Consider the following 27967-nt stretch of genomic DNA (forward strand, 5'->3'; position numbering starts at 1 on the left):
TTTACAGCTTATACCACAACTTTTATTAGAAAAGTTATACATAACATAGCATCAACTATTTTCAAGAACAATATTAAACCCGATAAGCAACAAAACCAGACTAACAAAATGTGTTAACAAGAAACTAATGACCTTTCTATAATCAAACATTCAATTATCTACAAATGACTTTTTACAAAGGGAGAAAAATCCATGGTTTACAGGCACATATTGAAAATAAAGCTGCAATAGCAATTTTATACACTTACCATTCTCAAGAAACTGAATCATCAAAACAGTAATTACGAGTTCACTAATTTAAAACATTTCACATAATTTAAAATTACTGGGTATACACTGAAGTCTGAGTGAGTTTCAAAAGTGATTTTTTTCCACAAAAGTGCCAACACTTAAGCTACAACTTTCAGTGTGAATAATTTTGCCCTAAAAAGTTAAGACATGTTCTGATAATCATAACAGTCACATAATTTCTGGTGCTATCTGGTCTGTTAATAAAGCCTTTATTTGGATGCTTTCCTTAAATTATAGGAAACCGAATATAGGATTTCTGTTGCAAAGCCATTAAAATAAAGTTCCAAACACAGGAGTGTGCAGCACTGGGAAGAGATCAGTACTAAAACTTACAATAAATATCAGAGAAGCCATTAGTTATTAACAGCATTGTCTGCTTAAGGGTTAAAGTCAACCAGGTGTCTAATCTCCCAACAGTCTGTCCTTTTAGTTGGCATAGCAATTTCTATTTTCATGATCTGAGTACTCAAATATATCCAAACATCTTTTTAAAACTTTGATTTAGAGCTTCTGGAAAGTTATAAATGTTTTTATATTCTACTCTAAAAAGTCTACTTCTGCTCATTTTAGAGCCTCGCTAAAACAACAGATTTTAGAATAGTCAGGTTCATTAAAAAGTTTCAAATGGAATGACTTACAAAAGAACACTTTAAACCAAGTCCTACCATTTTGTAGCTGAAGGGGTTTAGTTACAGCACAGTTTCACACACCCTCTTGGTCATTACGGAATTACACTTTAAAATAGTATCTCAAGAGGACAATCTGTTTTGGGCACCATCCCCCAACACAGCCGTTAACAAGACTGCCAGTGTCACTAGTGGGAAAAGACAACTTCTTTTTCTCAAAGACTCACACCATCGTTCTTAATTAAATTCTCAGGCATTTTCCCCCCGACACGTCTTCCTTTCCAACGTGGTGATGGAGAACTAAGATAAAAATCCTGACTTTCAACTGCTACTCTACATGCGCCAATATTGCACACATCTGTTCTGAACTGTTAAAATGATCTTCTGGGTTCTTGGGTGTGCTTGTTTTCTCCATCAGAACACAAACACATCCATGTAAGCAGTTTCCCTTAAAGATGAAATTGATAAAATACTGGAAAAAAACGAAGAAAAAGGCAGAGACTTTTTACAGACAAAAATCTAAGTTTTCTCAAAGGGTTTTGTGTGCCCTACACATGGGGGCAATTTGTATACACTAGTGAAATGAACACTAGCTATAATGCTTCTAGCTGCTCAAATAATGTGGAACCTTGGTCCAGGTGTTGCAATGATGTCACTGTATGGTTCTTCCTGTGTCAGCTCAATAGCTTGTTGCTTTTTAAGAACCAAGAAGCTGTAGAACTTTGCTGCAGCTTGCTTTCTGTTTGTGTTTCGACATAACTCAAGCAAACTGATGGATTCAGCTCCAGTTTTAGCAAGAGCTCGCTGAAATAAAACCAAAGGAAGAATTAAAGTAATCTCACAGTAAGGTGGTAATTTTAAAAGGGTGCCAATTTTGGATACCAGAAAAAGTACACTGTATATTCTGCTCGGAGTGGACTTTTTTGAATAGTCTTGAGTGAAGGTAATGGGGCAAAGTATATTATGGCATTTCTAAAATCAAAGGTCCAAGGAACAACATTCCAACAACAAATGTGATACAATAGTAAAACTGAACGCACACAGTTCCTAAAATTTCAAATTATTTTTAAAATCCAACTATCCTATTTTAGGAAACCTTGAGCAACTTGCCTGGTATTTCACAGATGCTCAAAATATCTCATCTGTATCTGACTCGATAAATTTAACAATTCAACACTAAAGATGATCTACGAAAACCAAGAAGATGTAGACACACAAAGGCATTCTATAAACCACCACCACAGCTTCCCTTTGCCGCATAACCATGGGAAAGTGTTCACTTGGCTGCTCTCCAGGCTTACTCTGGGCCTAACAATTTATATATTAGAATCCACAGCACTGAAAGTAGGCTTGCTGGTCCTACCGTGTTGCTATTTTTTTAAGGGAGCAATGCCAAGTCTTTGCTCAAGTCAGGACTGGTGTACCTACCTGAAGCCCATGAAGCATCTGTTGAGTCCTTTTGTTCCATCTTCTTTCTTCTTGATCCTGATCACCTCCGGAAGCATCTTCGTCCTGAATGAAAAGGCCCCAACACACAAAAAAGCTGACAAAAGTGGTCTACTGCAAAATGAACTATTTCCTTATGTCCTGAATGTTTTAATTTAAATTGTGTACTCTGAGTAATAGAAAACTATAAATCTCTTAGCATCTAGTACGAACTCTGAAGCTTGTCTTTCTTAAATTACAGAAGAAAGTCTTCTGTATCTGCAAGCAAACATTTGGCTGGATATAAGATTCTGTACTGGTCTCCTAAGGATGTGGTCTACACTGCGTGGCCCCTGGATACTGCTGGTTGGTGAGCTACTGGTTACTGATTGGCCCCTGTTAAGATAATTAACTTATAAATCAGCTATGTCACTAAGCACACTCCTTATTTCAACTGAATGTATAAATATTTTTTCAGTAGCATGATCTTCTAGACGATTTATATTCTGGCAGATCCCAACCTCATTGTGGACCCGTATCAAAGAGCACACAGTAGGAGATGAGTAAGTAGTACTGGTCTATACAGTGTTTCAAGAGAAATGGGGTATGGGGTGCCTGGGTGACTCAGTCGGTTAAGCATCTTTCTTTGGCTGGGGTCACGGTCTCAAGGTTTTGGGATCGAGCCCCACTCAGGTGGGCTCCCTGATCAGCAGAGAGAGTCTGTTTCTCCTCCTCTCTCTGCTGTCCCCACCCTACCACCCACCACCCCTGGTCAAATAAAATCTTAAAAAAAAAAGGGGGGGGGGCTATAATCCATAATACTTGATTTCACTTGAGCTGCCCAGCTCCTAGCTACCTAACAGGACTTGCCTTCTAAGTGACTTTCTAAACTCTGAAGTTGGCATGGAGCAACAGCTGAGATGCTTCCATGCTATGCTGGAACTACATACCACATTTCAAAGAGCTGGGAGTTAAGGGCTTCATACATAATAGAAAGCACAACAATTTTAAATACTGATTCAACACTAAGTCTGAGATAATGGCATACCCTAGACTAGTAGCTCTGGGGCTAAATTTTTACTTAAAAAAAAAAAAAAAACCAAACCAAAACAAAAAGCCAGTACTCCACTAAATGGTTGACATAATATAAAAATAATAAATTACAAATACAAACGGATATTAATGAAAATATGTACCCAGCCCATAACCTGTGGTCTTAGAAAAATTTTAAAAGGCTTCAATGGTTCCTAGAAGATATTTTAAGGTTTTTATTTTAAATTTAAACAAAGATCCAGAAAAAAGGGGGGGGGAACCTTGAAGAGCCAAATAAGGGCCCTGAAAATGAAATCCATTGTTAAAGTGCCTTTACTCAATCTATTTTAGCCAAGTCACATCTCACCCCAGTCTAACAAAAACAAAACTCCTACAAATGGAAAATGGTTATCAGATTTCCAGGCCACAGAGATGTCATACCAGAGGTAAATGCTAAAAGCAGTAAAAAATTGGCCACAAGATAGTAAAACCAGCTACAAACAATCTAAAATCAATTGAGAAATCAGGAAAAGGGCAGTCAGTCCTATGTCCTTCAAAAGCCTGCAAGGGAGCCAATGAGTTACAGCACAGCATAAAATCTGATGTTGTTAATAATGATCTAGATCATTAAGAATTTGGTTACATGTTGTTTCTGCTTGAACATTTTTCATCACTGTTGACGCTCAACATCAATTACCTTGGCTCCACTATGAAAGTAAAAGAGCAGGTTGAAGATCTGTGCTCAGTCTGGGATAGGATTTATTTTCTCTTTGCCAGTGTTCCCTTACCTCCTCCTCTTCATCATCTTCTTTCTCCTTCTCTTTCTCCTTCTCTTTCTCTGGTAGGAGTTCTAACTCTGGAATTAACTGACAGATATTTGGAGGCTCCTCAGGAGGCAGCTCTACAGGGGGTATTTCCACCTGCTCAACCTGCTGGGGCTTAAAGCAAGGGGAAGAAATACTGGGGTCATACTGCCATACTTCCTCACAATCAATAATTGATTATACCTTGTTCTTACACTTTTTAGGAACCAAACAGTTACAATGTCCATGTGATAAATTTGTAAATCACAAGAAAAACTATGCACAGGAAAAAAACCCCAAAACTTTCTGTAGCGGCATTTTAGGAAAAACCACACAACACAGAACCACCCACTAACGCAATGCAAAAAGGCTTTAACGTTAAATAGCCTGTACTGTCACCCATTACTGCATGAAAATGTCTCACAGCTACTACAACTAAGGCTGGACTCTAAATAAGAGCCTAGGAGCTCTTCTGGCAGCAAATAATAGGAAGGAGAAGATCATTTTTCTGAGTCTATCTCTTGAATTTTTCCTCTAAGGCTTAATATAAGCAGCTAAGAATGTTAAAAAAACAAGTTCTTCCAGGACTGTTGTACTTGAGTAACCCACTCGTTACCTGTCCCCACCCCTATTCCTGAGCTCATACAGAAAGATGCTCTTTTGGACAACTCTACCACCAGAAGGCACAGAAAAACAGTTCTTAAAATTGCAGAGGAATCTTCTACCAGTACCTCTTGATGGAGGCTGAACCAACAGCCCAAGGTTAACTTACTCCAGAAATTTAAGATTGGGAAGTCTTACACTAGACCTTACTTCCCCTATAGTTTAGTTTTCCTACCCTAAATGAACTTAATGGTATAAAGTCTGCATGAAGTAGCCAGGTGTTGCTTTACTTTTTTTTTTTTTTAAGCGATTTGATAAGTATATTCTGATTATTAATAAGGTAGTCTAAAACTGTCTTATGTTGCAGGAACTTTCAACAGAATTCAGAGCTAAGGAGTCAATCCATGCAATGGGGAAATTTTTCAATAATGGTTCTGGGAAAACTGGACCACCAGGAACATCAACCCAAAATGGATTAAAGACGAGTTTAAGACCTGAAACCATAAAACTACTAGGAGAAAACACAGAACAGGTTAAGCTCCTCAAAATAGACATTGGCAATAATTTTTGGATTTGACAGCAAAAGCAATAAAAGCAAAAAAACAAGCAAGTAGGACTACAGGGATAGATTTGGAAGGCATTATACTAAGTGAAATAAGTCAAGGGAAGACAAATATATATGGTATCATTTACATGTAGAATCTAAAAAAAAATGTGGAACTCGTAAAAGCAGAATGCAATGGTAGTTACTAGGGTTTAGAAAGATACTTCCAGTTATAAGTTCTAGGGATCTAATACACGGTATGGTGATTATAGTTAATACTGTAACATATACTTGAAAGTAGCTAAGAGTAGATCTTAAAAGTTCTCAGGGCAAGAAAAAAAATGTAATTATGTAAGGGGATAGATGTTTTATACACACGTTGTGAAATGATTCCACAGTATCAAATCACTGTTCTATACCGTAAACTAGTATGATGTTGTATGTCAATTATCTCATTAAAACTTGAGAAAAAATGTTCAATCTTGCTAACGAAGAAAACCACAGTTTTTAGAAAAAGGAACTAGGTGTTAATTTAAAAAGTTTGACCGTGTTCACTTTACTCATGACATACTTGAAGAATTTAACACGTTTCATGTATTATTTTTCATCTTTAATCAAGAATTGTGAGATTCACCCTGAACTAAACTGGAACCAAGTTTAGAGTCGAGGATTCTGCATTAGCCAAAGATGGTCACGTTAGGCCACTCTGAAACAGACTATCTGTAAGAAGAGTCAGAAAGGTTCAAACTCCTGGAATATCTTCTCTCACTTAGGGCACTCTGTGTTCACATCCTTGGCTGCCATTCTTTCTCTCTTGTCAGTTTTTTCCTCAACCAAAATATTTCAAAAGGACTACTTAGATAATACTTTTACTAGAGATATAAAATTCTTGACAACTGATGGGCTTACTTACAGGGATCACAGGCTCTGGGTCAATTTGTCCTGCTTTTCGCTTGACTCCCTGAGGAGGTGGTGGAGGCATGGCTGATTCATCAAAGGTTGTTCTGCTGGTCTCCATCACTGAATCCTGGAGGCGGGTTGGCTCTTCCACAATGGGCTCATCTGCAATTGGTCATATAAAGAGGAGATGTGACTTATACAGTCTTCAACAATATTTCAGAGTTTACTTTAATACATTAAGACAAAAGTACTTTCTTAAGGCCAAATAAATATGTTACCTCTGCAAAGATTACTCAATTTGTAACAATACACATGGAAAAGGTCACAATTCCACCACCTGTAATCTAATGGAGAATAATCCTCTGAGCAGAACATTACTCAGTTCTAAACTTTAAACCTTTCCAAAAACCGAAAGCTTCCTACTTAACACAGCAATTGACTGTATTTCCCTGTCCAAAAATTTGAGTGTACTCCTTTGTTCCTGATTTCTCTTACTCTGGCAATATACAGATAAATCTTTATCAAGGAACTATTCCAACAGAACACACCGATAACATCACGCTGCTGGTGCTGCTGCTGCTGCTCCTCTCTGGGAACCTCTGGATTTTCAAATTCTTTGAGGAATTCATCCAAATTATCAGCCTCTCCTCCTTTCCTCCTTTTTCTAAGATCTTCTGGTACTAGTGGTGTAAGACAGCGTGTAAAGAGCTATAAAAAAAAACCAAAAACCCCAAAAACTCAATTATAAAATAAATCACATTAAAAATTCACCACTGACATTTCTACTTACCATTAAGTATATTTTAATATAGTTGTAATCAGTGTCTGTATAATTCAGCATGACTTCTAAATGTTATAGCCACACTTCATTACATCTTAATATTTTTAAATACAGGATAGCTGATTTTAAGTGCAATGATTTTAGAAAAGTCAAAAATAAATGAAATTATCCACTGTCGTATAACTTGGAGATAATTTAAAATTTTCCCTCAGCTTATTTTCATATTCACACACTTAAAACTCCATGGAATGGAATCATACCAATTATATGGAAATCTTATAAACTACCATTTTTAATAATTTTAATGACTGCATAACATTCAACTGAGTGGAGATACACATATATAGATGTATATATATCACATTTGAACCATAGTTTTTTTTCAGTTTAACTGCAAACAATGTAATGAACATCTTCAAAGAAATGGCTTTTTCCGTATTTTGAATTACTTCCTTAGGAAAATGTCTAATAATGAGACCAGTGAGTCAAAGAAATATCCTAAGGACTTTCTCCACTAAATAGTAAAATCTACCATAGAATTAATGTTTTTTCAAATTTAGAGTAACAGTCTCATAGCATTGCTTCACTGAGTTCTTCACTTCAGAACCTTGTTTTGGAAGTGCAGAACTTAAGGTGAGCAAAAAGGTCTTATGGGTGAAAATAATTCTCATAACGCCAGAGAATTCTTTGGGAAAAGGAGAACCACTGCAGACTTGAAGCACAGCGTACACTAAGGCAAGAGAACGGCTGAAAAGGGAGAACTAATATTAAAAACCTCAATATGGCTTTTTAGTATAGAAAAAATTCCTTCTACGTCTTTTAGAAATACAGGTATCAGCAGGATCTTTCAGTTCAGGTTATGTTCATTATATTGTGATTTAAGTTAAAAAAGGTGCCATATAGTTGAAAATATCTGATCAAAGATGTCAAAGGTTTTAAAAGTTAATTTTAAAAGATGGCCAAATATATATAGAATAAAAAATTCTGCACACTATATTACCTTCAGTAGTCTATTATTCCATAAAGGCTGAGCAGGTAAGGAGAAGAGTTTTTCCACTCCGCCTGTCTCTTTCCACATCATCAATTTCTTGGTGGGTGGTGCCAGATCCAAAGTAGTAACAATATCAGAATAATCACTAAGTTGGGCTCTAATTGTCTTACTATCCAACTCTTTGACACTGTCAACAATCAGCTTCCTCTTCCTCTTGGCTTTTGTTTCTTTGACTGGAATGACAGAAGAAAAAAAAGTCATTTTCCTGTGAGGCCATCATGGAACATAGAGATAAATACCAGACTTGGTCTCATTGTATCCCTGCTTTTCTATATCCCTGGTAGAAAAGCCTCAAGAGGGCAGAGTTCGTTTTAACTGCTGTTTTTGCAGTTCCATGTTGGACAGAGGCTGGCATACTATAGGTGCTGAATAAAAATCTGCTGAATTAATGAATATACACAGACTTTGGGAAAAATAAGTAAAATAATGCAAAAGCCAGTATGTTTTGCCCATGTAGGTTTATACAGATTTGGGCTCAAGTCCTGGGTTTTATTACTTACTATTACACCTGAATGACCATTAAGAAAAGTTACCTTTATCTTGCTTATCTCTTTATTTCCTCTTTCAAAAATGGCCAACCACTTACAGGAGTTGTAAAATACTTAAGTTCTCCATAAAGGGTTGCAATTACTATGATTTTTAGTGGAAAAGTTACAATTCATATATGGCAGCTGTACAAGCAGTTAAGTGAAAAAAAAAAAAGTCCACACCCAGTCAGACGGACCTGGAACTCCGTCCTAGTTATTTACTGTATATTCATTTTTAATCCTTACTAAAACTACAAAGTAGGTGGCATTATCTCAATTTCTTAAGATACAAATAAGTTCCTCAAGGTTTTATCCTGTCAGAAATGTTATATGCCCAATGATTTTTTCTGCATAAAATATTCAGGTAAAGATGTTACTCTGGACAGCCTCTGTCCAACCCTTATCCTCCAGCTGAGTTTCCTTCCTTCTCTGGAAGTCAAAGTTCTTAAAACAGCCGGCAAAACCTGACCATCCTGCCTCATTTACAGTTCGCTATAATACCTGTCACTAATATAGTACATATTTTACTTACCCATGCTCCACTAATTAGTACTTAACTTCCATGAGGATAAACACTTGTTCATTTTTCTATTTTTAGTTTCTACACAGAGTAGGTGCCTAGCAAACATTCTTTATAAACGGGAAGCCCAAGTCACAATTTTTGGTGATCAAATTCTTGGAGAAAACCTAAAAAGTCAGTCTTGTTCTACTTAAAAGTAATTAACTGTATCTTGAATTACATTCTGATTTACTCATAAACCATCTAGAAATTTTAGCTTCACATCTAAATTACACATCTTAACATGCTTCTTTTACTGAGAAGCCTTAACATGCTTCTTTTATTGAGAAGCAGCACCCCCAATATGTTTTGCTATGACTAAAAGAAATACAACACTGATTTTAGAATCTGTCACATTTCCAGTTAAAAAAAAAATTCTTTCGGCTTTCCCAGATTGTAGCCCAACTATTATACAATCTAGAACTTTGGAACAGATAATCAATCTGTACTTCAATGTAAAATGCTTTGCAATGTTTTCTGTTACTCCTGTGACTTATTATTTTGGGACCCCAAAAGACTACGATACAGGTTAGCAAAAAACTTAGTTCTATATTTTTATATTTCAGAGCAACTTCCACAGGTATTCTCTAAGATACCTAGATTGTAATTGAAGACTCTGTAATAGATGACAAAGGAGAAAGAAGCTTAGCTATCTAAAACAAGAATAACAGAATAGACAAGAACCAAAATTAAGACATTATGTTCTGAATTTTATAAGTCAAAAAGTCTGTCTGCTCACCAGTGATATCAATAGGTTCCAAAGCAAAAGCTTCTTCCTCATTTGGAACAAGTGTTGTCTGATCAGTCATAGTTGGCATTGGTTCAACAGGATCCACTGAATCCGGACTATCAGGCCCACCCACTATAAAAACAGAAATTTGATCACAAAAAGCATGGGTATTGAATACATCTCCTACAAATGGGGAAAAAAAATCCCTTGAGAAATGAAAGAAACCCACTGGTACCAATAACAAACACTTTTCTAGTTATGAAGGAGGCCCTCCAGAGGTGAACCTAGAGGGGTACAGGGTTAAACATCAAAGAGAATCAATAATCATAGGCACTGTTTTTAAGGAGCTTTATAACTCAGTAAAAGCTGGAACTTTTAGTTTGTGGTCTTCTACAGTAATACCTTTTCAGCTGCATATAAACATGCCCACATCACTGAACAGGAAATGCTTACTTGATACGTTATCATCCTCATCCATATCATCATGTGCAGGCTGTTCTGGCAACATCACACCTGCCTCAGACAGGGCCGGGGGATCGTCAAAGATACCACCATCATTATTACTTATAAGTTTGTCATCTGAAATAGGGAATATAGTTATTATAACTTGAAAAAGAAATGCTAAAAGAATAGCCAATCACTGGGAAAATAAAATTACATTAAAATTAACTGAATTAAAAAATCTGCATTCAACTTGCATCTGTTTCTCTTCAAGGCAGCATACAAAAGTATAATGGTATAGGAAAAAAATTCTATTTTCTAGTTCACATCTCTATTTAAAACATTTAATATATCAAAAACAAATACAGCAGTTTAAAACTTAAAACTTTGAGACAAGCACCTTTAACAAAATCAAGTACTGTTGTAACATTTTAGGCTCTAGTTTCACAGAACACTTGAATGAAATCAACTAGTCACAATCCACACAAGTATATCTAAAGAGTTGCTTATGACCCAGAATTAGCGACTGCTCTAAAAGACTGCAAATGAATAAAGAAATGTTAGAATAACCACCTTGTTGTCACCTACCTAATATACCACCATCATTTCCTTCTCCAAAATTGTCGTCTTTATATTGGTCTTCATATTCTAAATGATTAATTTTCTCATTCAGATTGCTGGTGCTCTGTTCAGGCTCTAACAGGAGGTTAGAAGCGCTAGTGCTCACTAACATGTCATCATCCTCAAAAGCACTTCCTTCTCTCATGATCTCACGATCATCCATTCCAAAGTCACCTGAACAAATTTTAGTTATTAGTTGAAAAAAGTTACATTCACTGTTATAAAACGGCTAATGATTTCTTATAACTGCACTGTCACATTTGCTAACTGAAACCTTATTTGAGTATTAAAACATCCAGTTTAAAACTTTAAAACCTGTAGCATCTAAACTGATTGATTATGGGGCATGACTAGCAAATTCAAACACAGGCTCCAAATTAAGGTTATCCTAAACAGGTTAAGTAAATTTAAATATGTCTATAGGTTAGGTTGCATGAACATTCAGACTTAAACTTCATTAGAATGTGTTTGTTTTCATCAAGAAAGAATTTGGCTACCTGTTTTAAACACTATTCAGGAAGAATAGTAGATGGGGCACCAGGGTGGCTCAGCCAGTTAATCATCTGCCCTCGGCCTCAGGTCGTTGATCCCAGGGTGCTGGGAACGGCCTTGTATGGGGCTCTGTGATCGGCAGGAATTCTGCTTCTCCCTCTCCCCTCAACCCGCCCCACCTCTTGCTAGATCACTCTCTCTCAAATAAAATCTTAAAAAAAAAAAAAAAAAGTACATAATGAAATTGTTTCCAAGTGATTAGTTTAAAACTGGGCATTACTTCAGTGTTGGGACTTTTCACACAGATCCATATATAGGTTCTATCAGTATGCAAAGCAGGAATAGGCAAATAATGAACTCAAGTTTGGTGCATAAATGGAAATGATGCTTAATATACTAGTAGGAAAGCAAATTCTTTTCTTGATGAAAAAGGATTAGATGAAATTTTGTCCTTCTGTCATGATAAATGTAACATATGTCTGGGTTTTCTTTTTTAAATCACGAGTTGTGCTGCAACATAATTCTAACATTATTAGCTAGTAGCTAGTGATTTGTTTCTCTATTACCAAAATCATTTTCTTGTAGAATACTGATGTTCCCAACTTCTTCTCTCATGGTTATTTCTTCCACTCTACTCTGGTTCAAGCTGAACTGCTGGGCCACATCAATGTCACTTTAAAAAAATTTCAAATACATTTTAGTCTTAAGTCTGCAGTGAATGCATAAGGAAAAAAAAATCCTAATTCTCTCTACAAGGAAAAAACATACATACAAAAGTCACCATGGTTTATAAGCCCTAATATTTGATTTGTATTTAGATTTAAAAACCATCACAGCAAGCAAAACAGAATTTGCTGAAATCACTACCTAGGTAATGTAATATACAGAGGAAAAACTTAAAAATGCACAGTCTAGGTAGGTATGGGTTTTCATCAGGGTCATGGTATGAACTCTGAAGTTACCCAGCTTTTCTAAGACTGTTTCTTCCTCTAACAAATTAATCTCTCATATTGTTTAAAAATATTAAATAAAAGACATGTGATATTAAGCAAAAACGTGGAATTACCATTGTCCACATTCAGAATGTAAAATACTTCAAAACAAATGACCAGGTTTATTCAGGAAACAAATGGCAAGTAAAAGGATGAGAGACTTCTGAGACTTATCAACTAAATACAGTCTGGATAATCTGTAGAGAACCTAACTTAAACAAACTGAAGAAAAAAAGGCCTGTGTGTTAACTGGGGACATTTGAATGCTGACTGAATATTACATTAAGAAATTACTAGAACTTATAGGTGGGATGTTATTATGGATAGATTTAGAAAATTCCTTACCTCAAAAGAGATACTGAAGTATTGACAGAGGAAGTAAGGTATCTACTCTTTAAAATAATCCAGTGGGGGTTGGAAGGTGAGTTGGGGAAACACATATGAAATAAAACTGGCAACATATTCATAATTGAAGAAACTGGTTTATCACTATATGGGGCTCCTAATACTAATCTTTCTGCTTTTTAGCTGTTAAATTTCCACAATGAAAACTTTTAAAAAATACATTAGAAGAGAGAGAAAAAAAAAAAGGAAAGCAGCTAGACAGTATTGACATTAACACACATATCAAAATAAATCATAAATAGGAGTCATAGATCATTTTAAGCAGCAGAGAAATTTGTCGTCCCTAAAAATGGGGCTTGGTGTAAAGGGTTTCTTGGTTGTCAGTTGTGCTACTAAATCACACAGGAAGTTAGAGGCACATTCCCTGTCATGGTAAAGACAGCTGAATTTTGAGGACTTGAGAAAAGGGAAACACACTACACTATTCTGCTGTAATAGCCATCTCTGTACAACCTTCCCCTCTTAAACGTATGTTGCGACACGATCTTTTCTTTCTCTTGAAAGAGTTATCTATATTTAAAAAAAAAAAGAGAAACTGTGGCTGAGTATAGCCTGGCAAAGATGATAACCAGTAGATGACTTTATTATGTCCAAAGAAAAATCATGAAGCAATAGTTCATATTCACTGATATCATTATATAAAGCAGACACCTGGAAAACTGTTTAGTTTACACAAGCTTTGGCCTAAGCACATCAGAATTCTCCCATCTTAGCTTTGTTAAAGTTGGTATCTATACAACTTTCTAGGTTATATGTTTCATATTTATACACTATCCTAATTGAAAGCATATGCATTTTAACCTCATGTTAACTTGATGACAAGATGTTCCAAGGAAAACTGTATGTTTGATACTAGTAACGTTATTTGTATACCAAGCTGACAATTAAAAGAGGGAGGAGGGACATACTCTAAGTCAGGCAGTGGCTGATCAAAGTCATGAAATTCTTCAGGTAAGGTAATAGCATTGTAAGCAGCTTCTCGATTTTCCTCAGGCAGGTCAACAACACCTGGAAAAGAAATGGTAAGCTTGAAGGCCTAACGGTTATACCACAGATTATCTAAAGACCAAAGTAAGGTAAAGTCAGTATAATTTCCTAAGGTTACAGTCTAAAAAGATTGATAATATATGCGAAGTACCACTGAAGCCCAAGTACTTTTGTTTTTCTATAATCATAAGCCAAACTACTTTCCAAAAACAAAGTCAAAGCACCACCTATGCATTAAGGGGATGTCTTTAAAAGGACATATCAACAAATAAATATTAATAACCGTTTTCTCAATAAACATGAAATTTATAAGGGGAACGAATGCAAAGGAGCACCCTATTAAAGAGGAGTTGGTTATTTTAGGGTAAGATTACATTATTTTAATTATTTATATTCTTCAAGTGGTCTATACTAAAAATGCATTGTTTTTAAAGGCAAAAATAAACAAAAAGCACGGTTATTTAAGCAAAATGCAATTAGCACCCATATGTTAGAAATTATTCAAGTATCACAGCCTCTGCCTAAACATCTTTGGTTTTTGTTTTGTTTCAAGTTTTTATTTAAATTCCAGTTAGTTAATATATAGTGTAATACTAGTTTTAGGAGAATTTAGTGATTCATCACTTACATATAACACTTACATCTAAAAAGTGCCCACCTTAATACCCATCACCCATTTAGCTGACCCCCCCCCCCACCCCCACCTCCCATCCAGCAACCTTGATGTTTGTTCTTTATAGTTAAGTGTCTCTTATGGTTTGCCTCCCTTTTCTTTCCTTTCTGTTCACCTGCTTCGTTTCTTAAATTCCACATGAGTGACATCATATGGTATTTCCCTTTCTCTGACTTATTTTGCTTAGCATAAGCTAGCTAACACTCTAGCTAGCTCCATCCGTGTCATTGCAAATGGCAAGATTTCATTCTTTTCGATGGCTGAATACTTGATTGTGTATGTTTGTGTACACACACCCCTCCCCCCCAACATCATCTTTATCCATTCATCAACGGACATTTGGGCTCTTTCCATACTTTGGCTATTATAGGTAATGCCGCCATAAACACTGGGGTGCATGTACCCCTTCGAATTAAGTGTTTTTGTATCCTTTGGGTAAGTTCCTAGTACTGCAACTGCTGGATCATAAGGTAGTTCTTTAATTTTTGAAGAACTTCCATACTGTTCTCCAGAGTGGCTGTACCAGTTTGCATTCCCACCAACAGTGTAAGAGGGTTCAAGAGGGTTCCCCTTTCTCCACAACCTTGCCAACATCTGTTGTTCCCTGTGTTGTTCATTTTAGCCATTCTGACATGTGTGAAGTGATATCTCATTGTAGTTTTGATTTGTATTTCCCTGATGAGTGATATTAACCATCTTTTCATGTGTCAGCCATCTGTATAAACATCTTATTTTTAAATAAAATCTTAGATCTCAAAATCTTCACTGTTCATATATTAAAATAAAGTACTAAAACATAGCCGCTGCAGAAACTACTGTATAAGGCATCTCTCCTATACACTATTTTAATTACAATAAACTTTCATCAGTGCTTTAAAAAATTATAAAGTGATACATGAATTCAGATAAATACCAGTTATTACCTATGGAAATTTGGTTCCTAGAGTCCAGCTTTAGAATCAATCATTACCTAAGCTCAAACAACAAAAAACTATAGAAAACATTTAATAAAAGTCTCAAGTTAAAAGTGAATTTTAAGAATATGCTAAAATTATTCAGAAAAAAATTTTAAACCCTAAGATTTTCTTTTCTGAGCTACATTAAAAAAAAAATCATGTAATAGTTTTTTCGACTCTTCAGTTCTATAAAAGCTGATGAAAAGGGGTTAAAAAAAGAAGTGATTGTCATAATTCCAAATGAATGACAGATGTGGGTTTCTTCCCTTGAACCACTGCCTCGTCAAGCCTTGCCCTATTTTTGAAGGGATCTAGAATATATGTTTTGCAGTTTTTCACACTACATAAAACTCCAAGGTTTAAAAAAAATAATAAGGCAACGATACCTGGCCGAAAAGCCATCTTTATCTTAATGAATGCTTCATTACAGTCTGCAAGGAGGTATTTGGCTTTTCTGTGATAGATACGAACTACTCCCAGTAAGAGGTGTCCTGATGTTCGGAGTGCCATCTTCACCTATGAGCAAAACATTAATATTAATCTAATTTATAAAGTTAATTTTTTGGTTTTAGAGGTAATCATACTTCAAAAGCTTGTATTCTGTGCAATTTATAGGCAGCTTTTACTTTATCATTTATGTGAAGTTTCTTAATAATCACTTATATTTTATTCATGCCTTTACCTGTAAATCCTGGGTATCCACAAAGAACACACCAGTAGTAATTCATTAGTTAACATAGATATGAAGGTAGCTATGAAGCAGGTAGTAAAGTACTCCACAGATCGCTGTCACAAGCACATTAAGGAATATGGAGCACTTTTGGGTTGCCAATCTGTAGCTCTTGCTCCTTGCTGGCTAACTGAACTCTGATTATGTTTGGGAAGTGAACGTCCCCAGCCTTCAAGAACTAACTCATTCCTCTCTGCTAATGCTTCTTGAGTGGGCACAAAACCCAGTTCGACCAACAAGAAAAACGAGTGAAGTAAGTCAGTTTCTGAGAGAGATTTTCCCAATAAAAGAAGAACGCCTGCCTCTTTCTTCTCCCTTCCTGTGTTGTGAGCAGATGGGTTTGGAGCTGCTTGTAGTCACGAGGCCGTAAGTATAAGGACAAGAAACCAACACAAGATTGGTGAGTCCTGGGTGGCTCAGTCAGTTGCGCATCCAACTCTCAATTTTGGCTCAGGTCATGATCTCAGGATTGTGGGATTGAGCCCTGCATGGGGCTTATGCTCAGTGCAGAGTCTGCTTGGGGCTCTCTCTCCCTCTTCCTCTGCACCCCCTCCAAATAAATAAATAAATCTTTAAAAGGAAAAATAATTGGTGAGTCTTTTAGATGAATGACATCACTGAACTGCTCAACTAATCCTAAATCTTCCTATTTCTAAACTTCTAGTGAAGTAAGACTGTTAATTTCCTTATTGTTTAAGCCACTTTTCACTGAGTTTTATCAGTTGACTGGAAGGCAAACAAACTAATAAAGGATAATGGTAACCCATCTATTTTCACAAGAAAATATACTCCTCTGCCTGTTTTTTTCAAGGTAGATTTCAATCAACACTTATGTGGGATCCACTGTGTGAGATGCATTTGTTGGGAAAAGAAAGAAAAGCAAGCATCTAATCTAAATAGAATGATTAAAAATTCCTCTGGCTATAATATGGAAAAATTTTTGAGAACAAAACAACATGAACTCAAACTTTCCCAGACTATTTTCCAAATCATACCAAATTCTAAAGTAGCAAATAAAGTTGTTCATCATTTGCTTAAGTTATGATTAATATGTTACTTATAAAATAAAACACTATCTTTAAGTTATATGTGTACTGTCAAAACAGCGGCCTAGGATTCTATTTGTAATGACTCTCAGGCTCTACATTTATGGCAAATTCACATGACTTACAGCACAAATTATGAAATTTACTGCTCTAAATTCTTAGCTATCTAAAATTATAAATTTGTGATCAAATCTAGACTTACTTATATGAAAAATCCTTGATATGAAAAGTAATACCCAATTAAAACACTGCAACTAATGGAAAAAGAGAATCTACTTTTATGATGTGGTTTTAGGAAATTTAAAATACTGACTACACCTTCACTTTAAGAAAGGAGGAGGGGTTTAAAACCCTTTGCATGCCATTATCTTGTAAAGGATTAGCAACTTTGAAAAAAGGTGTTGTTTGGGCAAAAGCTTTCTTTGTATATTAGTTTGGTTCAGAGTTTAACATAGGAGTAGGTAAAATGAAGTATGGCATTTTTGTTGAGCTCGCTCGTGTTAAGAATGTAGGTGTAATAAGGAACACAGGCTACATATCCAGAAAAAGCTCTAGAGATTACCAGTGGCTGTTCCAATGGAGGGGTGGGGGTAGGAGGGGCAGAAGGCACGCAGCTGCAACTGAGCTATACGTCTGACACTTGTTTAAACAACCAAACCAACATTTACCCATAACAAGAACTGCACACCAAGATCAAACATTAGAAATTTTCAGGTCAGTTCACTCTGTGGAAGTATCTTTATATTTTATCAAAATAAAACAAGATCAATCAAATAACCCACTTAGAAATAGTTTTTAAAATAAGTTATTCTTTCTCTCACACACAGTCCAGTCTTTTACATTATTCCTGAACCGTGTGCCTACATACTTTCATGTATCAGATGGTCTTGTACTCTTTTGTAGCCTCCCTAATAGGGTACAAAGTACTCTGCACATACTATGAAAAAATTTGTTATCCTTTTAAGCCAAATCACCCTCAATATGTGTTTGTAGGTATTAAAGATTAGCCACACATATTAATTTCAAAAAAACAGCTCAACTTCTCCTTTTTCCATTTACTTACCTTAGTAAGCATTTCTATAAAAAGTAGAAAACATCAGTCTCATACAATTCGACCAGCAGTGCAAACTGGTACTATCTCCCCACGGAGCAAACTATGAACGCATATTAGAAATCTTTAAGTGTATATCACCCGGCCCATCAATTATATTCCTAAACATCAACATTAAGGAAAAATTTACAGATGTGTACAAAGATCACTGAACATGAAGCTTCTCTATGCAATACTGGTTTTGATGTATTCTAAACTCCCATAAAAATTAATTCAAAAAAGACACAGATGTGAACAAAATATTTTGCAAGCAATGTTTATTCAATGGTTACTTTTTAAAAAGAGGAAAGTAAACCTATAGTTCTACTACCCAGAGAGATCTTTGTTATTTTAATACACTGTACAGGGCCAGAGGAATTAAAATTCAAGAAATTAGTAAAAAATATAGATTATCCAAAAAAGAGACTGGTAAAATAAATCACGTACAATCAAAACAATGAATTACAGGTCCATAATCCTTTATCTTAAATCCTACAGGCCAAGTGTGTTTTGGAATTCAGAGCTTTGTGGTCATAAAGATAACATTCAGCATATGATATATATTAAGACATTCCCAGCAGCATCTATTTAGAGCAGTTTCTAATAATCATATACGTTAGTGATTCTATAGTGAATATATGAATACACAAGTGACCTTACTTCAGTTTCTGTCAAGTCTGTTCCCATTTTTTGTACTTAAATTCTGTGGATAAGAGACTATGACGCTGTATAATGCAACATTAAAAATGATGATAAAGCTATGAAGAGCTTTTCCTGAATGCAGACTTGTTATAAAACATGTAATTCAGTTGCGTACACATATAATGAGAAAAATTATGCGTAAAAACATGCACACGTTTTAGAAGGCATACCAAAACACTAAAGGCTTCTCTAGGTGATAGGACTAGAGATCACCTATTTTCCTGTTTGTAAAGTTTTTATTTTAATATTGTCTTAGAAATAACATGATAGAAATGTCCTTAACCATAATAAAATCCACCAGCTGTAACTCTAAAACCAGCCAAAATTCCACAGACAGATGGAAATTTTATAATTTAGCTCTAATTACAAATACTAACTTTCACTTTTTCACCTAGAACATATTCTTTCGCACATGACTTTTCTGAACAAGTATCTTCCAGATCCCAAGTTTATTCCTTTGAGATTCCCTAGCTCTTTCAGCAATAAGGAACTACTCTTATTTAACCAACTATGGCAGCCAGCAGCGTCCAAACTGCCAATTCTAAGAGTAGCTACCAATGCTGTTCCAGACAGCTATGATCTGGAACGTTTTCTCCACAGGAAAATGGGTGCATGTATGTGTTAATACAAAGTCCAGGAAAGGACCTTTAAAACACAGACGTTTAATATATATATACAGATATATATAAAGGACTTTTCCTTTGAGATTAGTCCTTATACATTTTTGAAATCAATGTATCTGTTTTTCAATGAAGTACTAATGATGTTAATAGATGTAATTGTGTCTGTGTGTTCTGAAGTCCTTTCTTGGCAACACAAAAACCCTGGATTACTTCCAGTTACACTATTTGTGAAACCCAAGGGTGGAAACACTGCTTCAGAACAGTTTCAGAGGATGTCAATTAAAGCTCCTCTAGGCACAGAGAAGTAAACAAGGCAGGTAAGGAAAGGACTTTCATGAGGCTTCCATTCTAGTGGGAGACACAGTAATTAAATATTTAGGAGAAGAGCACGCAAGTATAAAAGTTTTTGAGATAGGAAAAAAGCTGAGTATCTTCAAGAAAGAGCAAAAAGCTGGGTATTTTCAAGAAACAGCAAGTAGGCCTGTGGAGCTAAGGAGGAACAAGCGTTATGAACACTGGTTACTAGGTGGGTAAGACAATTAGATCTGATCCCTACAACCTTTCCCAATTAATGGATCCTTTTTTCGAATATTTTGTAAATTCCCAAATTAGAAACATTTATATACATATTTAAGTACAAAAACATCTAGAAGGATAAATACAAAATATCTGGATACTGCCTGACTTCATACTTACTTACCTACCATGAAAACTGGCAAATGAAAGTATATGTGCACTAACAGGATTTTTAAAGGGAATAACATACCAAACTGGAACTATGGATAATCTACAAATTTTTCTTTGCCTCCAATATACACAGATGTCAACCTAAAATTCTACAAATTTCTACGTATCAATAAACAATCAACAAAGTGAACAAAAATACACCGACATCAAACATACCTTTGGTGAGATGATACTCTCCACACTGCTCTCTAAATTACACTCAAACACATGGGCTTTGGTTAGCTTCTTATCCCAATGGGCCGCTAGCCAAATTTTGGCCAGAGGCCCTCTCTTACTGAGGACAAAATGTGCGTAGAACATTGTTCCGGCTGCTTATGAAACAGGAGGAAACCTGAAAGGGAAAAAAAGTTAATATAAATACCGTATGAAAACAAAGATTCAATCAAGACATATAAGAAATCTGAAAATAGTTTCCAATTCTTTTCAGTATGAGAACTATGAAAGGTTTGAGTAAAGTACAATACACATTAAAAAAAAAACACCCACCTATTGCTTAGTTCTGAGAGGGCAAGACCTCAAAATTTTAAGAGCTGAAGAGAAGGGACAAAAGAGCCAAATCACTTTCATATTCCAAATAAAACTGCCAGGGTTTTGTTTTGTTTTTTAGTAAAAATTGTCACCAGAAAACTCTTGTTCATTTTGAAGTTCCATCAAGTGTTCATCGCATTCCTATCCTGATTACGGACTGTGGAGTCTGATTCTGACCAAAAGCTAGGTAACATATTCTTCATCCAAGAAAAGTATGTCCAAGAAGAAAAACACTCAGGCACAGATATTAATTAATGTGTAAATTTCCATTTTTTAGAACCCCATTAACAACTGATACTCAGCTAGATGCTTTATATAATAACCACTATCTCATGAAAAGCACTGTGATAATAAGCATTTCATATTGCACCAAATAAAGATAAACAGGAGGGTTGGTCCCATTTTACAGATGAGTAGTTTAGAAAAACTGAGGCTTAAAAAGTATTTTATCTCTATCTATATATAGATATATAGATATATATATAGTTTTCCCAACTCAGGAATTCGAAAAGCACTTGTCCAGTTATAATTTAAATACTGTATTCAGGACAATGACATAATGTAACATTTATCTTATGACTAAAGAAGCCTTAGTAGAAATACAAGTGTTATTCACATTTTATTTTTCTTTCAACAAGCTATGTATAAATATATGGGGGAAAAAAGTAGCTTAAAAACCCCAGGTTGGAGAGTATGTTATCTGTCCATGTTTCCTATGTTTCCTGTGTTGACAGTTTCCTTATATTATTTATTTTCCCTCTTTTTTACGTAAGATTTAAAAAATCTACCTTGCCAGATGATTTTTTTTCTAAAATGCCCAGGACTAGATGATATATGTCATGTTTTTACAAAAACAAACTCAAGCACATCTGTAGCACGTGAAAAGTAAACATTTTAAAAAACATTTTTGATCTTGAAATAATTATAGATTCATAGGAGTCTCAGAAATAGTACAGAGAGGTCCCACTTACCCTTTTCCAGTTTCCCCCAATGGTGACATCTTACATAGAGTATCAAAACCAGGACAGTGACATTGGTACATGTGTATGTATAATTCTATGCCATTTTATCACATGTGCAGATTTGTGTAACCACCACTGTGAGGGAATAAAATGCAAAACTAATTCATCAACACAAAGCTCTCTCTCTCCTATCCTTTGAAATTGTCACACCCATTTTGTCATATTGAGAATGTTATATGAATGGAATCATACAGTATGTGACCTTTTGGATTCAGCCATTTAACACTCTTTGAAATCCACCCAAATTATTGCATGTATCAATAGTATGTTCCTTTTCATCACGGACTAGCATTCCATGAGATGGACATACCACTATTTGCTTTGTCGATCCCCTATTGAAAGATATTTGGCTGTTTCCAGCTTGAGGCTGTTTCAAATAAAGCTGCTATAAATCTACGTATATAAACTTATAGTGAACAGAGTTTTCATTTCTCTGGGACAAATGTCCTGACATATGACTGTTGGGTAGCATGATAAGTGACAGTTTAGTTTTAAAAGAAACTTTAACATAATGCCTGTCAAAATCCTAGTGAGTTTTCTTTATAGCCATTCACAAGATTTTTGTAAAATTTATATGGAAAGGCAAAGGAATGGGAATAGGTAAATTTTTTTTTTTTAAACAATATAGTGGGATGAATTTGTCTAGCCAATTTTAAGATTTACATAGCTACAACAGTCAACGTTGTTTGGCAGACAGAAAAACATACAGATCAACGAAATAGGACAGGGAACCCACAAATCCACATAAATAAGTCCAAATGATTTTTCATAAAGATGAAGAAGCTTGGCACAGGGGAAAGGATAGTCTTTTCAAAAATAATGCTTGGGTGATTGGACATCATCCACAAGGGGGGAAAAAGAATCTTGATCCTCACACATTATATAAAAAGTAATTCAAAATAAATCACAGACTTAAATGTAAAAGTTTAAAATTTTTAGAAAAAACCAGAGGGAAAAAACTTTGGTATACCTAAATGTTGGTAAATATATCTATTTTTTTTTTTTGAGAGAGAGAAAGAGACAGAGCGCGCATTATTTTTTGAGAGAGAAAGAAAGAGACAGAGCTCGCACAAATGGGGAGCAGCAGCAGGAGAGGGAGAAGCAGACTCCCTGCTAAGTAGGTCCCTGGAATCATGACATGAGGCAGACACTTAACTGACTGAGCCACCCAGGCGCCCAGTAAGAGTTTTTACACAGGACACCAAAAACATGTCCCACAAAGGGGAAAAAAAAATGAATTGACCTTTATCAAATTAAGAAATTCTGTTCTATGAAAGAGCTCACCGAGAATGTAAAGTACAAAATGGGAAAAAATTTTGAAAATGACATATCTGACAGGGACCTGGATCCAGAATAAAGAATTCTAAAAACTCAAGTAAAAAAATCTAATTAGAAAATGAGCAAAAGAAATTTTACAGAAAAGGACATACGGCAAATAAGAACAAGAAAAGATGTTCACCATCACCATTCATTAAGAAAATGCAAATTTAGACCCATGAGAGATGACTGCACATCTACTGAAAGACCTAAAATAAAAAATAATGGCAACACCAAAGCCCAGTGAGGATATACAGAAGCTTCATCCCTTATACACTGCTAGTGGGAATAAAAATTCCTTTTTGAATTAGCTTAAAAAAATCCAAAGTAAAACTGAATTTTCATGTTTTTACAGAGACTGTAAATTTTAGAATGAGAATTTTGCTTACTGTACTTTTAATTAAAAACTGTGCCCATTCTTTCCAGTGATGTACAGAAACTATTACTTAAACATATCAGAGGCAAGAGACTTAATGACTGTCAAAAATGTTTGAAAGGGTGGAGGGTGGTAATTCAGTCAGGTTTGCCTCCTCTCCATTTTCCATCACTTAATAGCAAACGGTCCTGAAATTCTCATTTGCTGAACCAGATATTCCCAGTGGATCATTAATGTACATCAGGAAAGTTGTCTCCAAAGGAAAAAAAAAAAACAGGCTTCATCAATTGCCCAATGTTGTGAACTCTTTCTCTCAAATGTGAAGTTAAGAAAAGAACTAAGGAATACGAAACTAGGAAGAATTCAGATCAAACACTCTAAGGTAGAAGAATTAAATAATAACACCTCAAGTGTATCTCATATCCTGCTCAGCAGTATTTTATAGTTCAAAATATGCTTCCCATAATTAATGAACCTATGTTGCAAAGCAATGCTTTTACTTCAAGCCTAAATGTTAGTGTGAAAATTAAGTTGCATCTACAACACTATAAAGTCTACAGGATTTTGTAGAAATTCAATATGGCAGTGTGTTCTTAGAAATACAGTCACTGTCATACACATGAAGTCCCAAGTTTTACTGCAGAACATAGCTGTGTTCCAAATAAAAATCTCCTTAATATTTAGCGCTTAGAACACTGCCTGCCGCATGTCAACTACTAAATATGTGCTTAATGAATAAGGAAATGAGATACACCAAGTGATCTCATAATTGACACATGTAAAAAATTCTGGAGATTTTAGAAATTAAAACTACTGGTGCTTTTCAACAGGTGTCAGTAGCTCATGGCCAGGACTTAAGCTCCGGTCAGAGTACCATGCCTAAAATATCCCAGCTATGCAGAGGCAGAGATTCCTAAATAGATGCTTTCTTGGCACGGGACGGGGGTAAGTAAAGCAGAGTGGTGCTAAAATTAATCTGGGAAACAATTAGCAAGAGGAAATCACCCTAATAACTAAAGGAAGCCTGAAGCACTGTGGTGGATCAACTACTGGCTTATATCTAAAGAAGGAGAAAGTGTAATCATTGCTTTTAAACAATCTTTTTCCTTAGTATTACTATACTTTAACCAATCTTAAAAAAAGAAGTCGATTAATCTCTGTAGATTCTGAATTTCTGTAGATCTCTGTTAATCCTTTGCAAAAGATCTTAGCATAAAGCCTACATTTGGTCCTAGAGCACAGCTTAGCAATTTCATGATTTCTCATTTTTTTCCTAAAGCAGCAAACTTTTTTCAATATATCCTAAAAAGTAACTTCATGTTTTTACAATATGAATTATGGTATTTTACTCATCTGTTAGAAAACAGGGCAGGACAATGGTTGTATAAATTGGTATGACCTCTTTGAAGGGCAGTTTGCAAACATCTTATGAAAATCTCAAACATTCATACTTTCAAACCAGAAATTGCACTTCCAGTAATAATGCCAAAGATATACTTGGAGATGTAAAATATCAGTAACAAAAATCTTAAAAAATCTCACTAAGATCTAAGAATTTTGTGTGTCCATCTTCATGACAGCCGTATGAGGTAAGTACTGGCCCATTTTACAGACTAGAAAACGAGAGAAAAGGAGAGGACAATGTGCCAAAGGTCACTAGCATTTAGTGCACGTAGGAACTTGAATTTCAGAGCCCACACTTCTAACTGCAATACTGCGTTGCCCTGCCAGCATGACTTTTAATGGCAAAATATCAGAAATAACTTACCTAGCTGCTAATTAGCGACTTTTAATAAATACAGCCATATAACAATTCCATGTGGCCTTAAACAATGATACACATATATGTATTTAAAATAAAGGGAGGGCTCTAATATATATGTAATGCACTTGCATAAAATATCTGTGGCTTACAGATGAAAATGATGACACCGGTTACCTTTGGAAAGTGGGTCTGCTGGGAAAGTGAGACCTACCTTTTCATACTGCTTTAACTCGGAACATACACAAATATCAACTACTCAAAGTAAATACTATTATACTGGAAGTCAAGACTCAATCCTGCTTTGCCATTAACTAGCAGGTTAAGGTGCTTAGTCTGTGTGGTTCATTTTCACAAACTATAAACACCTGGAAGATTGAAATTCAGGGATTTGCTAACCTTGGAAAACATCTATACCTAACTCATGTAATAATGTAATTATCTCTGGGGAGTTGGGGAGTGTCTCAAGAACAGAAGTTACTTCCAACCCTGCACACTAGAGCTCCCCACCCTTTTGGTACTAACATTCTTTAAACAAGAGTTTTACAATCAGAAGGTCCTAGACTCAAGTTCTGCTCCCTCCTTAGTTGTTTAATAAGGGTTAAAAGTTACTTAACATTTGAGTCTTAGCTTTCACATCTATAAAACGAGGATATTTACCAAACAGGATTATGAGAATGAAATAGAACAGCAAACCAACACAATCCCACTGTAGACGTAAGTAAACAGTAACTTTGAAAAAAATTTCACAGCAGAGCATAGATTATGCCTAACCAGACATCACATTTAAACAAACAACACAAAACCTTTATTTCTCAAAAATTAGAAATTTCCTCTGTGCTAAAATGTAAAAGACAAAATTTATCAGAGTATGTGTTCTAATAAACAGAAATTCATCAGGAAAGAAATAATCAGCTTTAACAATACTTTAAACATATGCCACTCAAGAAAACTTGATTCTAGAGTGTACTAATGTGCTGTCCTTATAAATAACAAAAAAATTAGGTTACACTCTGCTAATGTAATTCTAATTTTGTATAAAAAGCACTATGTCCATTAGTTATGCACTGCTGTCACCTCAACCATTTACGAAGTGTTAAATAATTTAATCACTGGATATGGTATATGTCATCAGTGTCTTTTCAAAAATAACTGAGTTGCCTCCAACATTAAAAAAGGAAATTTAATGACTCTACAACTTAGGAAATCTCCAACCTGTCTCCAAAATTCTGCCGACTCACACAGGTCACTGGCATTTGCATTCATTTTATGAAAATTTTTTCCTGGAATTTAGTGATGATTCTAAACAGCATTAGGAGAACAAATATTAACTTTCGCTTGCTAAGAGAGCCGATAAACACAAGCCTTTACCAGAAAGCCTTAAAAACGCAAGCGCGTTTCTGAACGCTTAAGACAGCCTAACAAATCATAGGGTGGGCAAACCCTCCAGCGTTTCCTTCTTTCAAATTTGAAGAAGGCCGCTATATCTGGCAGCACAACTAGACAGTGTCACCCCACTCCATCACAACGGATTAATCGCAAAGCCTTTCCCGGCGAGCAAAAAGACGTCAACCATTTGTCAGAAACACACACCTTCTTCCCAAAGCGTCTCTATATCAGTATCAAAACACTCAAGATCCCTAATCATTAGAAAAGTCGGGGGGGGGGACACCAATTATGCTAATTTCCTAAGAATCAGAAGCAACTTCCCTTGGTCGGGTTTTCTATTGGTCTGTCCAATATGTAATATGCCCAACGTAAAATTTTTCCTTTAAAAAAGGGGAGGGGGGGGAGCAGCAGCAGTCCCTGGCGAGGGGCCCGCCGCCGTGGTGTGGCCCCACAGCGCCCGCGAAGGGAAGGCCCGCACGTCTCCACCTCAGAACCCAAGCTCGGCGAACGGTTGATGCCCCTTCGAGCTGCCATCGCGGGCGCCAACCCGCTGCCGCCTCCCGCCCCGCGTCTTCCTAGACAGCCATTTTTACCGGAGTAGGCGGCCCAGTCCCCAGAGCGGGCTCGTTCAAACCTCCGCCTCTCCCTCCGCGGCGCAGGGTTTCCTCTACCTTCTCCGGGAGATGCGGCTCCCGTGGGACTGGCGGAGTAACGGCTTTCTCGGCCTTGGAACGGACCAGAACCATTTGTTACCAAACAAGCGATAATGCGCGCCCAGGCTGCGCGGGTCCTGGCCGAGGGCGGGCCCGGGGGAAGAGGCCTGGGCGGGCGGCGCTGCCGTTCCGGAGCTCGGAGGGTGGCAGCACGGCCACTGTCCCGGGGCGCTGCGAGTGCTCTTCTCCCTCGCTTCCCCCCCCCCGAGTCCGGCTCCTAGACGGCAAGACGGCAGGGAAGCGGTAGGCGGAGGGAGCCCGAGGATAAGTGGGGCTGGCCCAGTATCTTACCTTGCTCTCCGCCGGGAGCTGGGCGGGCTGGGTGGCCTGGGGAGGGGAAAAGGGTCGGGGGAGGGGGCGGGGAAAGGGGGGAGCCCCTGTGAGGTGTAGCTTCGGAACAGCTCCCGCCGCCGCCACAGCCACCGCCTCCTTTCCGATTCACTCAAACAAACAAGATGGCTGCCGTTACGCCGCGGCTCTTCC

The 27967-nt window shown here is 36.4% G+C and overlaps 1 protein-coding gene across 3 annotated transcripts; it reads right to left on the reverse strand.

Moving 5' to 3' along the window:
• Nucleotides 1-27967, reverse strand: RAD21 (RAD21 cohesin complex component). 3 transcript variants are annotated; one of them, XM_040625973.1, is made up of 14 exons: nt 27776-27967; nt 20534-20708; nt 15826-15955; nt 13732-13831; nt 11993-12099; nt 10902-11108; nt 10326-10451; nt 9882-10004; nt 8006-8229; nt 6773-6932; nt 6238-6386; nt 4163-4312; nt 2346-2429; nt 1-1721 (listed from the first exon to the last, which is right to left on the reverse strand). In XM_040625973.1, the coding sequence occupies exons 2-14, from the start codon at nt 20675-20677 to the stop codon at nt 1530-1532; spliced, it is 1896 nt and encodes a 631-aa protein (XP_040481907.1). In that variant the 5' UTR covers nt 20678-20708; nt 27776-27967; the 3' UTR covers nt 1-1529. The 3 variants fall into 3 exon arrangements, with proteins under 3 accessions (XP_040481907.1, XP_040481909.1, XP_040481908.1); XM_040625975.1 differs by lacking the exon at nt 27776-27967 and adding an exon at nt 27443-27460; XM_040625974.1 differs by lacking the exon at nt 27776-27967 and adding an exon at nt 27365-27383.

The sequence above is a fragment of the Ursus maritimus genome, unplaced genomic scaffold (assembly GCF_017311325.1).
Source record: "Ursus maritimus isolate PB19 unplaced genomic scaffold, ASM1731132v1 scaffold_9, whole genome shotgun sequence".
Classification (NCBI taxonomy): Eukaryota; Metazoa; Chordata; class Mammalia; order Carnivora; family Ursidae; genus Ursus; species Ursus maritimus.